At 42.9% G+C, this 16,083-nt stretch overlaps 1 protein-coding gene across 4 annotated transcripts in view; it reads right to left on the bottom strand.

Moving 5' to 3' along the window:
• The window catches only part of COL14A1 (collagen type XIV alpha 1 chain), a 234,110-nt gene that overhangs the window by 207,578 nt on the left and 10,449 nt on the right, over positions 1-16,083 (bottom strand). For all 4 annotated transcript variants that reach the window (XR_011570692.1, XR_011570693.1, XM_070802990.1 and 1 more), the window contains exons 2-4: positions 10,042-10,167; positions 4,875-4,991; positions 74-217 (exon numbers count right to left, since the gene is read on the bottom strand). Coding sequence is in view for 2 of the 4 variants with exons in the window: in XM_070802990.1 (XP_070659091.1) it covers positions 74-217; positions 4,875-4,991; positions 10,042-10,150 (370 nt within the window). In the remaining 2 variants the exon portion in view is untranslated. The remainder of the gene's footprint in view (positions 1-73; positions 218-4,874; positions 4,992-10,041; positions 10,168-16,083) is intronic.

Genomic DNA, 16,083 nt, shown 5'->3' with positions numbered 1-16,083 from the left:
AATATCTACAACAGACTCAGACTCAGCCCTGGAACAGAGTCCCATGGCAGCACTCTATTCTGGAAATACGTACTTCTGAATTGACCTTGGGCTGGCTTGCTTTCTTTGTCTTTATTGTATGCAATAATCTGAACCGTGTAATTCTGGTCTGGCATAAGACCTTGAATAATTGCTTTCGTTGCAGTGTTCTGGAGATTCAGTTGATTGGTTTTTCCACCTAAAATAAAACAGAAAGATAAATCAGTTCTAAGAAGTACATAAACTGTGTCCATTAAGAAATTTCATTAACCAGAAATCTAGATTTTAAAGGTGAAGATATTTAAAAACGGGTATAATGGTGAGTATGCATAATACTTATTTTTCGTATAATTTCCATCCTCATTTTCAGTTTTACTCTTTGCATTAGACAGCTTAAACAGTTGTCTAAAGTAGGTGAAAACACATTCACAAACATCTTTCGCATAACACACTGTTGCTTTGATCCACTAGGGAAAGCCATGGCCTGAGATCAGAAGACAGTCAGCCCTGAGTGTCAGATACACTTTGCAAGGAAAGAAGGCCGCCTGAAAATGAACGGAAAGATACGGACGGGCTGAACGCAGTTTCCAACACTGTCACTTTCCCTACGGCCTCTCTAAAGCGAGTCAAAGCATGTCTGAAGCATTAGCGATCTAATTACCCTGAATCTGAGCATCACTGGCTCAGAATGCTGAAGGAACCACTCATCGTCTGGCTACTTAAAAGTTAGCTTCTTTCTGGAAAAGATCCCAAACTCCCATGGTCTCTCCATCAAACCAGACTGACCTCTAAGTTTTGCTGAAAACGCTAATGATTCAGTATCAACTTGACAGCAAAGTTCCAGACATGCATTCTTCTCTATTTCTGGCAGTGGTTACTGCCTGAGAAAAGGAAAATTAACTTAAAACTGCTCCTCCAGCAGTAGCAGCAAAAGGGCCAGAAATTTGCTGAATTAATCAAGTATAACACAGGCTACAGTATTTTAATCACAGGTGGTGCTAGTGGTAAAGAACCCGTCGGCTAATGCGGGAGACATAAGAGACGCGGGTTCAGTCCCTGGGTGGGAAGATCCCGTGGAGGAGAGCGTGGCAACGCCCTCCAGTATTCTCGCCTGGAGAATCCCATGGACAGAGGAGCCTGGCGGGCCACAGGCCATAGGGTCACAAGGAGTCGGACATGACTGAAGTCACTTAGCACTCAATACAATAAAATTAGTTATGTTAAGTCTGAAAAATGATCATCATGTCACCTCTGCTGCCCACCACTGTAAGGCAGAGCTGAGCCTGTCTCCTGCCCAAACCCACCTCTATACATGCGTTTATGTCCAAGAGGATAAACTTGGTTTCAGAAACACCTATCATTTAAAGCTCATCCTTGACAAAGTGCATCAGATGAATCCTTCACTACGTGTTTCACGAAAAAGAAAAAAATGCCTTAGAAAAACTCTGTGCTCTAGAATTCCTGAGAGACATATGGTATACTCGTTTAAAGACTTTGAGAATCCTGTAATAAAAAAGCTTTACCTCTGTTTAGAATGGCATTCTTCAAATTTATCTGACCATTAAACCATTTGATTATGTAACAGCTATCACATCCTGCTAAACATCCTGGAAAGCACTTTGGGAAAGACTGGTATAAGCAACATGCAGAGCTCATCTCCTAGTGCTGAAACAGCTACAGACATGCTTCGTCTAGATTCACTTATTACTCCTTTTATTTACTCTATTTATTTTAGGCTTGATCAAGTCGATACCGGAGTGTCAAGACTGTCTTCCTGGCTTGGGTCACGGCAGCATGGACACTGGGTCGCCACGGAAAATAAACCCAGTTTTCATCGAGAAATTATCTGCTTTCTCCCTCCGTTTCTGCTTGTCATTGGGGTGTTTAAGCAGGAAGTGAGGTCTGCTTTTGGAGACGCTACAGCAGAGATGGCCAAGGGGTGAGGCTGAAGTTGATTGAAAAACCACCCAAGTCATTTCTTTTTTAAAAAGATAATTTTATTTGTTTATTTATTCTTGGCTGCACTGGGTCTTCACTGCTTTTGCAGCTTCCTCTAGCTGTAGTGGGAGAAGGCACTGGCACCCCACTCCAGTGCTCTTGCCTGGAAAATCCCATGGACAGAGGAGCCTGGTGGGCTGCAGTCCATGGGGTCGCTAGGAGTCGGACATGACTGAGCGACTTCACTTTCACTTTTCACTTTCATGCATCGGAGAAGGAATGGAACCCACTCCAGTGTTCTTGCCTGGAGAATCCCAGGGACAGAGGAGCCTGGTGGGCTGCCGTCTCTGGGGTCACACAGAGTCGGACACGACTGAAGCGACTTAGCAGCAGCAGCAGCTAGCTGTGGTGAGCAGGCTTCTCGATGCGGTGGCTTATCTTGTTATGGGGGCTTCCCAGGGGGCACTACTGGTAAAGAACCCGGCCTGCCAACACAAGAGACGTAAGAAACTCGGGGAGACATGAGTTTGATCCCTGGGTCGGGAAGATCCCCTGAAGGAGGGCATAGCAACCCACTCCAGTATTCTTGCCTGGAGAAGCCCATGGCCAGAGGAGCCCAGTGGGCTACAGTCCATGGGGTCACAAAGAGTCAGACACGACTGAAGTGACTTAGCACGCGTGCACACATCGTGCTGAGGAGCACAGGCTGTGGGCGGGCGGGCTTCAGGAGCTGCAGGACACGGGCTCAGCAGTCGTGGTGCAGAGGCTTAGCTGCTCCACAGCATGTGGGATCTTCCTGGCCCAGGGATGGAGCCGGTGTCCCCTGCGCTGGCAGGCAGATTCCCACGCACTGCACCCCCAGGGAAGTCCTCCACATCACTTCTAAGGGCCTGATCCTTCAGTCACACTTGCTTGGAGTACCGAAGAGTTTGGTGTTACCAGCACTTAATCAAAAAAAATTAACCTACTGATTACTTGGAGGGAAATTAATTATTTTTCAAGACAAAGGGAATTCTCAGAGGTATGACAAATAAGGGACTTTTATACTGACCGTTAGCATCACAATAATGTTCAAGAGCCTCTTAAATTTCCCACGATGGTTTATTTTAGAAAACAAACTGCAATTTTAGAAGTCAAAGTTATTTAAAAGTCGGGCAGTGTTCTGCAATGAAAACTCTGAACGGAGGCTTGAGAATACAGTAAAGCTGTCCATGACTGAGTCACTTCCGAGGGTCAACATGGGGAGAGTGTGTGTCGTTTTCTGAACCAGAGTCATTCTATGGAGTCTGTGCCTAACATGTGCTAATAAGGAAAGGTTTCTTTTTAGTGACCAAGCAAGAAGCCAAATATGTCATCTGTCTGTTTTGAGATTTTAAATCCACTACAGAGTAAGATGTCCCCACTTAGAAGTAACAGAGCATGTCTTCCTCTTTAAATGAGTTGGGATGAGGCCTCCAACAGAAGGGGGTCCAGCTCTCTGTGACCATTTTTATCACCAACAGAAGGAGCAAATGTTACATTTATATAAATACATACACGTTACACAAACAGGCTATTACTGAGTATGTATGGACTATGTGAAATTGGATTTTACGGGAAGAAGGGAGACCTGAGAGAACACTGCGGAGCTTCTTGCTACAATCACGGCTAAGGCTTACTGAGCCCTTGGATCGGCCGGGCACCGCCGTGCTTTGTCTACCGGCTCATTTAGTCCGCACGGCCAGTCCTTCCCATGAATGTGCGCGGGAAACCTCACGCTCAGGCGCCGGTGCAAAGGGTAGGCTGCGGGCCGCACGTTCTGTATTTGTTCTCAGGCAACGGGCGCTGCCGTTCCCAGACCTCGCTCTGAGCTTCAAGCCTCGCGGCAACCCCATGAGACGGGCACCAATACTGTCGCACGTCCCCTGGAGGAGGAAACTGAGGCGCTGAGACACTCAACGACCAGCTGGAATGGAGGAACGAGGGCTTGAACCAAGTCTCCGTGACCCCCGTGCAGCAGCAGCAGCGCTCCTCTGCACGCTCTGTATTTCTGTTTGTTTTGGGTTTTGGCCACACTGCATGGCTTGCAGGATTTTAGTCCCCTGACCAGGGATTGAACCCCTTGGCCTTGGCAACAAGAACGTCAAGTCCTAACCACCAGGGAATTCCCAACACACCCTGTACTGTTTCAGTTGATTATAAATCAAAAACATGAAATGAGAAAGAAAAAACACAACCAAAATGTAATTGTTAAAAGTTTTACACAACTATTTTATCCTCATGATCAGTAAGTCTGTTTAACTTTTGCTTTTCTTGCTTTAATGCATCATTTATGCCCACCGTGTCTACTTAGAGTTTATAACTTAATGCATCATTGCTGAATAATATTCTATTAAGTTAATTAATTGTAGGTGGCTCAATGGTAAAGAATCTTCCTGCCAATGCAGGAGACTCAGGAGACCCAGGTTTGATTCCTGGCAGGAGAAGATCCCCTGGAGGAGGAAATGACAACCCACTCCAGTATTTTTGCCTGGAAAATTCCATGAACAGAGGAGACTGGCAGGCTATAACCTATGGGGTTGCAAAAGAGTCGGACACAACTTAGCAACTAAAGAACAACATAATTAATCATAATTTACTCAGCTGGTCACAACCATTGGAGGTAACTTTCAAGCGTCCATAGACCAGAAGTGTTCATCCACGTTGAAACAGAGGTAGGGAGGATTTTTGATGGTATGAAAATTACGGTGAGCCCAATAGCTAGGCTTTAGATTTGAGGCAATATTATTTTCTTGAGTAGAGGATAAGATCTCAAGCTCAAAAGATTAAATAAAACACAAGTCTTTCGAATGAGATTAAAGCAACACTTGGCACTACACGTCTTAGTTTCCTGTGTGCCGGAAGTTGCTAACACTCGAAAACACAGTTGATTTTTTTACCTGAAGCTGGAGTCACAAGAAGTTTGTATCCACCAAATTTCCCTCTTGGAGCCTTCCATGAAATCTGGATACTATCATGAGATAATACATTGTATCTTAACCTTGTGGGTGGAGCAACTGAAAAGGGAAAACAAAAATTGTTTAAACGTTGAAGCTTTTAAGCTTTCATTGTTAAACTGAAAAGCCAAAGTAATGTAATCAGAATACTCAAGACTCAAGACTTCACGTTCTTTCTACAACCCCATTAGTGAATTGATCTGTTTGCAAAATAACACAAACCCAAGAGCATCTGTCTCTGACTCAAGAGGTAAGCATTTGCCAAGTAGTGCTGATCTTGCGTACTTTTTCCAGTGGTCATGTATGGATGTGAGAGTTGGACTATAAAGAAAGCTGAGCACCAAAGAATTGATGCTTTTGAACTGTGGCGGTGGAGAAGACTCTTGCGAGTCCCTTGGACTGCAAGGAGATCCAACCAGTCCATTCTAAAGGAGATCAGTCCTGGGTGTTCATTGGAAGGACTGATGTTGAAGCTGAAACTCCAATACTTTGGCCACCTGATGCGAAGAGCTGACCATTGGAAAAGACCCTGATGCTGGGAAAGATTGAGGGCCGGAGGAGAAGGGGACGACAGAGGATGAGATGGCTGGATGGCATCATTGACTTGATGGACATGAGTTTGGATAGACTCTGGGAGTTGGTGAGGGACAGGGAGGTCTGGCGTGCTGTGGTCCATGGGGTTGCAAAGAGTTGGACACGACTGAGCAACTGAACTGAACTGAACTGATCTTGTGACAAACAACTCTGACTTAGGGTTAGAATGTAATATCCTAGTCTAACTTAATGAAGCCGACCTTGCAAATAATTTTATTATGGTACAAGGATGAACGTTTCTGCTTTGAACACATGAACTTTTGTAATCTAGGTAGACTATGATCTGTTTTATGCCTTTAGGTTTCCACTTTATTAATTCAGTAATTTTTATGATATGATAATTTAAGGCTATTACAGACATGTTATAATAATAAGATCAATCTTTTCCAATAGTTCACTAAAAAGGTCTATACTGCTTTTTTGTGTAAGTCATTCAAACTTCAAAACATGTTCTTGGAACTCTACATCAGTGTTCCAGAATTTCAAAAGAAATCCTTTCATAAGACTTTTACTGAATAATATACAAATTAGTTTGTCACAAAAGAAAATTTAACTTGACAGAAAAGTTAGCACTTATTACCTACTTCTATGCCTGGTCTTTCTTTCCCACTTTACGACAGAGTCCAGGGAAGGAAAGAAATACTCATTTCAATAGGTATGTAGTATTATGTGGGGTTTGGTTCCCAGTTCTGTCATTTATTAGATGAATAATCTTGAGCAAGTGATTGTCCATTCAAAGCCTTGTTTTTAGAAAAGGTGGCACAGAATAAGCAACATTGTTAAAGAGAACAGTGGACATTATCTGTTGTAATATGTACAACAAATGTTTGTTCCCATCCAGCCTCACTTCATCTAATGGATGATCTCTAAAGCTTATTTAATACTCACAAAAATATATTACTGTCCAATTTTATACATAAGGGGAGCAAGAAGACACTAAGACATTCATCCAGGTTCACATACTGGCTCATGACCATCTTTGACCCCAAACAAAATGCTCTTTTTCTTCAGGAGAAGATTTATATTAAGAAGTCACCCTTCACTGAGCTAGAAGAATGTGTGATTTACTCCTCAACTCTCCACTCATCTGAAATCAGTGAGTTCCTAAGAACACAATCGCAACAGCAGTGTTCTCTTTCCACTTTCTTTACATTTCAGTAAAGAATGCTAGTCGAGCAATAAGCACACTAGCTTCCCATTCTCGGTTTGACATGAATGAGTCTACATTTCTCCAGCTTATGGGAAAGTATGGATTTATCATAAGAACTACTATTCCAAGCTACAAGAGAAGGTTGGCTAAACCTAAATTTGGATGAACAGAGACACTGATACTAGTTTGCTTCCTCTGGAACTGGGGGAGAAAAATCTTTATATAGATAGATTCTTATTATTTACAGAAGAAAATTAAAAATAAGAATTTAAAAATGTTAAACAGTACATGCAGTTTCTGAGCCAAACCTTGCCAGTGGGTTGGTAGACATGGTTGGCCGAGCTTACTTCGAGGTTTGGCATGAACTCACGGAGGCAGGGGGCGGGCACACCGGGGAAGCCTCGAGTGAAGAGCACAAGCAGAGGGGAGGCTGCCGCCTGGGCAGTCCCCGAAGGATCGCCTGATCTGTCTGCACCCAGGCGTCTTGCCTGACATCTCAAGGAAGGCAAAGAACGAACACTCAGGATTCCTAGGTTAAATCTTAGAAATCTTTGTAGTGTGTGCTACCCAGGCGAGCTTCTAGCCTGCAACATCTTTTTAGTCAATAGCAGACCTTCTGAACCTCCAGAAGTGATGAGTGTGACATGGACCACACCCAGACCCCAGATCACACCCAGAGAGCACGGATGGCGCTCCAGAACCCAGAATGGCAGTATCTGCCATTGAACCACCCCAGGAAATAAAAGTGAAGCAAAGGCAACAACCCAATCCATCAATGTTCAGAAACAATTCACAAATGGTTTATATGATGACGGTCCCATTGCAACTACTAGCAAAAAGCAATATTGCCATTTTCTTTTATCAACAGAACCCGTCTATTGCCTATGTATGCATAAACAGTCTCACAGTTATTAAAAGGAAATCTTGGTTAGACACAAAGTTTACATTTCCTTCAAGTTTTTGCCTTTAGGGAAAAAAAGCAAGAAAAGAAAGAAAGCAGCCTGAGGTCACAGCGTCAAGCTTCAAAGACAGCTCCGCTTCCACGTTTGGACAGCACTGGGACTTCCGCCAAAGCAAGGGCAGAAAGATGGACGGGAACACTGCGAGCGCAGTGCAGAAGCCATCGTTCTCATCTCACGGGCCAAAAACGTGAGTATATTTAATACCAGAGCCGTGATTTTTCTTTCTGCAAGCACTCAGGAGCCCCTTCAATAAGTTTATGTACTTAACTCCAGTAATAAATATAGATGCTTGCATGAACTTGACTCAAAAGTCAATCTGTGTCAGTTAAATCTTTTTTTTTTAATTTCAAGGTATTTTTTTCTTTTTGATGCAGTTGTAGCTGGGACTGTGTTATTTCTCTCTCTCTCTCTTTTTTTTTTCCCTTGGAGTATAATTGGTTTGCAATGCTGTGCTAGTTTCTGTACAACAGAAAAACTTTTTGCTATACAAGAAAGTGAGTCAGCTATATATACATAGATCCACTCCCTCCAAGCCTCCTTCCAACCTCCACTCAACAGTTAAAATTTATTCCTCTTAAAAAAGACAAAAATTAAATGTAAAGCTTGATTTCTGGCACATGCTGAGAACCCAGAGTAAGCCAGCAAACCCATCTTTCATACACTGACGTCAGGCATTCTGTGTGAGACAGGGCCAGGTACAACATTTGTGAAAATACAACCTTCATTCCAAAGGGGGGCTGCAAGGGGAGGCTAAGGAGCACCCAGCGCTTGACTGCAGGGTTAGGCTCGTTGCTGAAAGTACAGGGCTATTTGTTGTTGTTGTGCTGTATTTGTTTTGAGAGGGAAGATTTTTCTTTAAAGATTTTCACCACGATCATCCTCATAGAAATCAAAGCTCAAAGGCAGAAAAGGAATGTTTATTTCATTCTAAAAAAGCCTCACTGTTACCAGGTACTTAGGAAATTTCATTTCATAATATGACAATTCATTAAAGGACTGATTTTCTGCCCTCCCTTCCTTCCTTCCTTTCTTTTACTTCCACTCAACTCAACTGAAATCTTGCTGTTTTGACAAGGGACAACCTATGTTTATTTCTAATGGAATAGTCTCATTAATTTCTTGAAACACTAATTTTTACCACCAGGGAAGTCCCTCATGGAAACACTGCCTTTCACCAAGGAACGCTAACGTGAAGATCTTCTGTTCCTCCCTACTCACAGTCACCTCCCTTCTGAATTTCCAACAGCGCCTTGGTTTTCTTCCAAGGAACAGCTCGCCCTCCCTGCTGCTCGGAGCCTTGGCTATCTGTCAGCCATCCTCCCTTGGCCAAGGGGGAGAACACAACTCAAAGCAGTCAGGCAGACTCTCCCAAGAATCTGAAACTTGTGTCCAGCCATGGAAGGATGGAAAACAGCTCTGACATTTCGTTCCAAAAACATGTCCTCAAAGAAATGGTCACTAGTTCCTAGAAACTATATCTAGCATGTTCCCGGATTCCTACACATTCCAAAGATTATTTAACTATTGTATGAACCACTTCATTATCTACCAGTAAATATACTTTTTGCTTAAATTAGCCAGAGAAAGTTTATTTTATTTGCAACCAGAAATCTCTGAGTGATAGAAATGGAGCCACGTGGGCATCAAGAGTATTTCCCCTTTCAAAACACAGTTTAGGAGCTATCTCAAAGAAACGACTTCAGCAAAAGATACTGAAACAGCAGAAAATTATTTGGCTTATTTTTCCAAGTGATCTTCAAAAATCCCAAACAAACAAGAAAAGACCTTAGCTTTTATCTCATTTTTTAACTAAATGCATTTAGAGAACACTTGTTCTATAAGTAGGAGAAATTAAAATTTGAGGGAAATTTGTCATGGGATATGCTAGAGGGTTCTTTTTTTCTTGCATAGAATCTATTCAGCGTCTGTTAGGCCCTTAGTAACCTTTAGATTGTGCATTCAGTTTTAAAGAAAGGAGCAAAAATAAGGACCAGGTATGAAGTGGCAGAAATATCTTGTAGACACTCTTTTTAAGAGACAAGGCATGATCAAGACACATAGGCACATGCCTTACAGCTCCCTATTAATAGAACTGATTTTGCAAATTTGACTTTAGTTATTAAGTTTGCATGACATTTCAGAAGTATATTAAAAATGAGCTATTTAACCATCTACTGCAAAATTAATATGCTCAGCCACTAGTGACCTGTAACTTCATCAAAGCTGTGCCACATTTCTACAACGTAAACAGCTGGTAAAACTGAGAAAAAGCCAACACGTGACCTGCCTAAAAGCACAGCTGAGCCAGTGAAGCACTAGTAAGGCAAATAAGATAAAAAATGATCATCAGAACCAACATGGCTAGACTCCCAGGCCCCATGAATCTCATTTAAGTTTTCCATACCTTGACCCTGGACAATGGTGCAAAGATAAGTAATCACAAAAAAGGCTGGAAACACCCAGTACTGCATCTTGCAGTGAAAAATCTTCATTTTATTTCTTGTTTTCCGCATGGGATGTAACAGCAGTCCTAGAAACAGAGAGCACAGGGGTATTTTGAGAAGGCTGGACATAAAACATATGTAGTCATCTGGGACAGGCAAACAAGCCAACATGTGTGGGTATTGTCAGGACGTGAATCGATCCTTAGGGCGTGCATATTTCACTCTAACATAAACTAGGAACAGGAAGATTCTTTACAAGATGCTGTAAATGAAGAGAATGATTGGGAATCCATGGTCACCCCCCTGTTTCACTAACACGGACTGATTCTGGGTCTGACGTGGATGCCGGGGGCAGCTGCACACTTAGAGCGCAGCACCTCTGAGGCGGGCAACTGCTTCCTGAGTCCTTCCCATAGTGAAGTCGTCCGTGGTCCTTCTACCCGGCAGCTCACTGAAGAAGGAGATGACTGGGACCTCTTTGGCGGCTTCTCAGCAGAACCCAGCTCTGCTCAGGAGGTGCTGTAAGTTGCCCACACAGGGTCCCCCTGGGAGGGTCACATAACTCACAGAGGCAGGTCTAGGGGATGGGAAGGACTTGGAGCACCGCGACTTCACGTGGAATGCAGCCCTTTGCTGCTGCTTGCTCTTCCAAAGTTCCTGTAAGACTGACACCAGTCAAGTCTTTAGAGATGAAGAGTCAGGTCTCTGTGAGGCAAGACCTGGGCAGTGACGTGTCCGAGGGCCTCCAAGATTCTGTCCGTCTTGGGTCTGCGAGCAAGCCTTCACAGTGCTCCCAGGCCTGAATTTTTGCAATCCTAGACTGTCTCTGCAACTCATTGGATTACCCAAGAGTCCCTTTACCATCTGCTAATCAGACACTTTTTAGGGTCTAAAGAGCCCTCAGGGAACCCTCGTCCCAAGCTAACTTATCTTTCTTTTATCTGCGTGTTATTGCTTTTATATCATGTCAATTTTGTATAACTGTTTTCTTCTAGATCTATGTTAATAACTAAAATTGACTGAGAGTATTCATTTCTTAAAAGGTCTGGTGTCAAGATCATTCTAGCTTCATTTTTAAAAATGTTAGAAAGTTTTCTATATTTTCATTGTTTTGCAATAGCTTAAGTACCATGAGAATGACATACTCTCTAAAAGCCAAAGAATAATTTGAGAGAGAAAAATCATATGAGCCTATTCCCTTTAGGAAGCTATTTCCTACACAACTTTTGTCTTATTTATAAATCTACTTAGCTTATTTACTTCTTGGTTTTCTAGTCTGGATATTTTCCCATGAAGTTATTCTTCTAATTTTTTTTAATTTTAAATTTATTTTTTAATTGAAGGATAATTGCTTTACAGCATTGTGTTGGTTTCTGCCAACATCAACACGAATCAGCCACAAGTATACATATGTCCCCTCCCTCTGAAACCTCCCTCCCACCTCCCTCCCCATCCTGCCCCTAATCTTTTCATTTTGATTTTCACATTTATTAGCACAGAGTTGTGTGATCTCTCAATAGACAACATATTTTCTGGTTATAGCTCCATTTACTGTTGCTATTGTTTACTGGCTAAGTCGTGTCCGACTCCTAATGATCCCTCGGACTGTAGCCCACCAACTCCTCTGAATATGGGATTTCCTAGGCAAGAATACTAGAATGGGTTGCCAATTCCTTCTCCAAGGGATCTTCCAAACCCAGGGATTGAAGCACATTTCCTGCACTGCAAGCGGATCCTTTACAGCTGAGCCACTTGGGAAGGCTCCACTCTCAGCATCAAACTGACGTTTTCCTACCTTTCTCTTTTCTCTCCAAAACGGACAAGCTAAATATTTGTCCAGATTACAATTTCTAGAGGATAGTTTTTCTTAACTTGCAATATTAGCTCTGTACTTGCTCTTATTTTTGTTGTTGTTGTTGTTCTTTTTGTTTATTTAGCCCTTAATGCGATACTCTTTATTTGAGGCCATTAATTTTTCTCTGGATATGCTTGGGCAGCCACATACAAGCTTTAATTGCCTTTTTAACACAAGAGTTATTTCAGTGACTGTAGCAAAAGATAACTCTATGAACCTTCAAAACAATATGATTTAAGATGATTCATGCACTTAAACTTAATCTGGTCTTATTCCAGAGTAACACAGTATATCCAGAGAAATAATTATATTCCTTCAAGTAATCATTCATAAAAAATTTTTCTTGGCAACTACTTTTTATAATATCCAGTGACAGTATAGCATGCAACTCTTTCATGTTGCAACTAAAGGAAGATACACGTGCTTTAATAATCACATAAATAATCACGTTAGGGTCCTATAATAAAAAAAATTAAAGAATGTACTCATTTATATTTAGAGGTCCAAAAAATATCCCCCCCAACCAGCCTACCAGGCTTCCAAAATGCTAATTACTAAAGAATATTTTAAATTAAGACATTCACATACAGGAAGCCCCTTAAAATTCCTAATGGAATGGGCAACATATTGAGTCGCTATTTTATATATAATATATATGGCTTTTTAGCCTGGATGAGTTTATTATTAATTTGTTACAGATTAGTGAACCAGCTATTTGTCAGAGCACAGAAGAAATGGGACAAATGGAGAATTCAAACTCAATACAGGGAGAAAGGCCCCGAGTCATGGAGACCTCTAACCCTACCAAGGCAGGTAGAACAAGATTGGGTGGGTCATCCCAGGGGTCGTGGGACTACCCAGGCAGCGCTAGAGGTAAAGAGTCTGCCTGCAGTGCAGCAGACCCGGGTGCGGTCCCTGGGTTGGGAAGATCCCCTGGAGGAGGGCGTGGCGACCCACCCAGTATTGTTGCCTGGAGACCCCATGGACAGAGGAGCCTGGCGGGCTACAGGCCCCGGGGTCACAGAGTTGGACACAACTGAAGCGACTTGGCACGCGCACACTCCAGAGGGCTGTGACTTTTCTGTAGACAGAAGGCCTGATTATGGGGGGTCTGAACATATAGGAGCAGGCATCAGCTCCATCAGGACCAAGACCATGCCCCTCAAAGGAGAACTGCACAGTGGAATCACTCTCCACCCAAAACAAATATTCTAAGATTTTGTTCCCCAAATATTACAACCACAAGGCTCAACGAGAGCATGGCAAAGCGAGAGGTAAGCACCAAGCGGGGGTTTTCTCAGGCATCCCACAGTGCTGCGCTAACACAGGACAGGAGGCCCTTTTCCAAGCTGCAGTGCAAAGTACTGCTCACCGAAGCACGGCAGTCCAGTGCGGGCCCGGCATGTGAGGCAGCGCCTACCATGCCACGTGAGAAGCCGATCTGCGTGGCACACACTACAAACAAATGACAAACCAGTGAACAAGTAACAGACCAGTGAATGGCTGCTGCCCTTGTCTTGGCAACTGCTTTCTGAAAACTGCTTGTTATTGCTGTTGTTCAGCCACTAATTCACGTGCGACTCTCTGCGACCCCGTGGACTGCAGCACGCCAGGCTCCCCTGTCCTTCACCATCTCCCAGAGTTTGCGCAAATTCACATTCATTGAGTCCGTGACACCATCCAACCATCTCATCCTCTGTCGTCCCCTCTCCTCTTGCCCTCAGTGTTCCCCAGCATCAGGGTCTTGTCCAGTGAGTCAGCTCATCAGGTGGCCAAAGTACTGGAGTTTCAGCTTCAGTACCAGCCCTTCCTTGCATATTATTTACACAGAAAAAACCTGTAGCCATAGCTTTTCTTTAAATTCTTCCTTTCTTATTGTTTATTTTAAATGAGATTAAGTAATACCATATTGGGAGAAGTGGAATTTTTGTTTTCCCAAGGTTTTATGCCAAGTCTTTCATTTGGACAGTAAAATAGGGGCGAGAAAAAAATTCCAGTTTCTGCTAAACTGCCATGAGATATTTTTAAAATGTCAAAGCCTAATTTGCTGAAACATTGCCTAAAACCTTGCACAAAACAAATAACGCTGCCTTTATTTATTTATTTTTTTTGGCTTAACAACATCATGTTAGAAATGGCCATTTAGCTGTATTACTACAGAAGGTATAAACTCAATTTGGGGAAAGTTGATAATGTTTAGCACAAGTTTTCTCAAAACACTGTTACTCGATTATGCAATCAGTAACTTAAAACTATCCCCATTAGGACTAACTGACCTGTCCTCTACTTCATATGTTTGTTTTATCCAATCTCATTTATACAATTAAGTTTAAGAAGGAGCAGAGGCCTTATGCAAGCCAGTTTATCAAAATCCCTTAAAATATTTATCCTAAAGTTTGTGTAAACTACTCATATAAACACACATGCACACACACACAAAGACTTAACACACACATACATGCAAAGCTGGATAATGTTCTACTCAGTCAGTGCTGACATCCAAGAAAACCATAAACTGGTTGCCAGCCATCTGGGATACCCGGCCCTGCGAGAGACTGTTGTTTGTAGTTTCAGGATTTTCACTCCAGCAGTCACTACCAAGAGTCCTACCATAACAAAAGCTCTCTGCTCGTGTTAGTCCCTCAGTCGCGTCCAACTCTTTGTAATAGCCCTGACTGTAGCCCACCAGGCTCTGCTGTCCACGGCATTCTCCAGGCAAGAGCACTGGAGTGGGTTGCCATTCCCTTCTCCAGGGGATCTTCCCGACCCAGGGATGGAACCCAGGTCTCCTGCATTGCAGGAGGATTCTTTACCCTCTGAGCCACCAAGCCACTCTACTGTAAGGGAGATACAAAATTTCCTACTATATGATCCCTGTGTCAGCTCACTTATAATTTTATTGAAAAAGAAGACCACAAGCAAATTTACAAAACTAAATGAAGTAAGTGCGAAATACATCAGAGGTGACACAGACTGGAGCTGTGAGTAGAAATCTGGGCACGAGGAAGACGTACCCACCAATGACTTGCTGGGGGCCCCCGACTAAGTAGTGTAACCACTCCATGACTTGGTTTCTTTATCTGTAAAATGTGCACTCAAACATCTACCTTATAGGATTGTGATGATGTAAATCATGTACTTAGAAACACAGGTGGCTCTCAAAAAGTTCTAACCAGCAGCATGCTAGCAACAAGTTGAAAGAATGTAAGGCAAAGGCAGTTAAATCATCAATGAATTTACTGCTTGGGTAGATCCTAAAGGACGAAGAGACTCAACAAGTCTTTATCTCCCCCATCTCATGAAGGCTGTGGGACGAACTTGGTATAAAGGTTTAGACAAAGACAGAAGATCCAGATAAGGACACAGGCACCATTATCCGCATGGCTGAACTACTTTAAACTTTTCTAAGAACATTCCTATCCATTTTTTATCCTTGTCCAGATGACAGCTCTGTACAGGTTCAAAATCATCAACCATAAGAAGACTTGGAATATTTGACTTAAGAATAATCCATAGACTTAGCAGTTCTGGTTGACAAGCCCATGCAAAGAACATTTGAAAGACATGGGAATGATTAAGCATGAATTAAGCCTAGGAAAAATAAGACTCAGAAGCACATAATAGATGTCTTCAAATATTTGAAGGGCTTTCACGTGGAAGATAAACCAAGATTATTTTGTGCAGCTTCTGCAAATAGCACCAGAATCAACAGAGGGAGCCACCCAGACGTGGATTTGGACTGAAACATTCTCCAGCACTCAGGACACGCTTGTCCCTCTTACTCGCAGGTCTGAGAAAGAAGCTGGCTGCGTCACACCCGTGAGAGATGCTGTAGAGGGAGTCCTAGGTTTGTGGCAGGGGACTGAACAAAATGACCTTTATGTTTGAACTCTTTCTGGACTCTGTGGTTTAGTCACTAACCCGTGTCCAGCTCATTGTGACCCCATGGACTGCAGCCCGCCAGGCTCCTCTGTCCGTGGGATTCTCCAGGCAAGAACACTGGAGTGGGCTGCCATTTCCTTCTCCAGGGGATTTCCTGACCCAGGGATCGAACCCCTGTGTCCTGCATTGGCAGGTGGATTCTTTACCACGGAGCCACCTGGGAAGCCCTTTTCTGGGTTCTACATTATTACTCTAATATCCATTT

The sequence above is a fragment of the Bos indicus genome, chromosome 14 (genome assembly GCF_029378745.1).
Source record: "Bos indicus isolate NIAB-ARS_2022 breed Sahiwal x Tharparkar chromosome 14, NIAB-ARS_B.indTharparkar_mat_pri_1.0, whole genome shotgun sequence".
Classification (NCBI taxonomy): domain Eukaryota; kingdom Metazoa; phylum Chordata; class Mammalia; order Artiodactyla; family Bovidae; genus Bos; species Bos indicus.
Note: the sequence above shows the minus strand (reverse complement) of the source record. Positions and strands in the feature narration are given on the sequence as shown.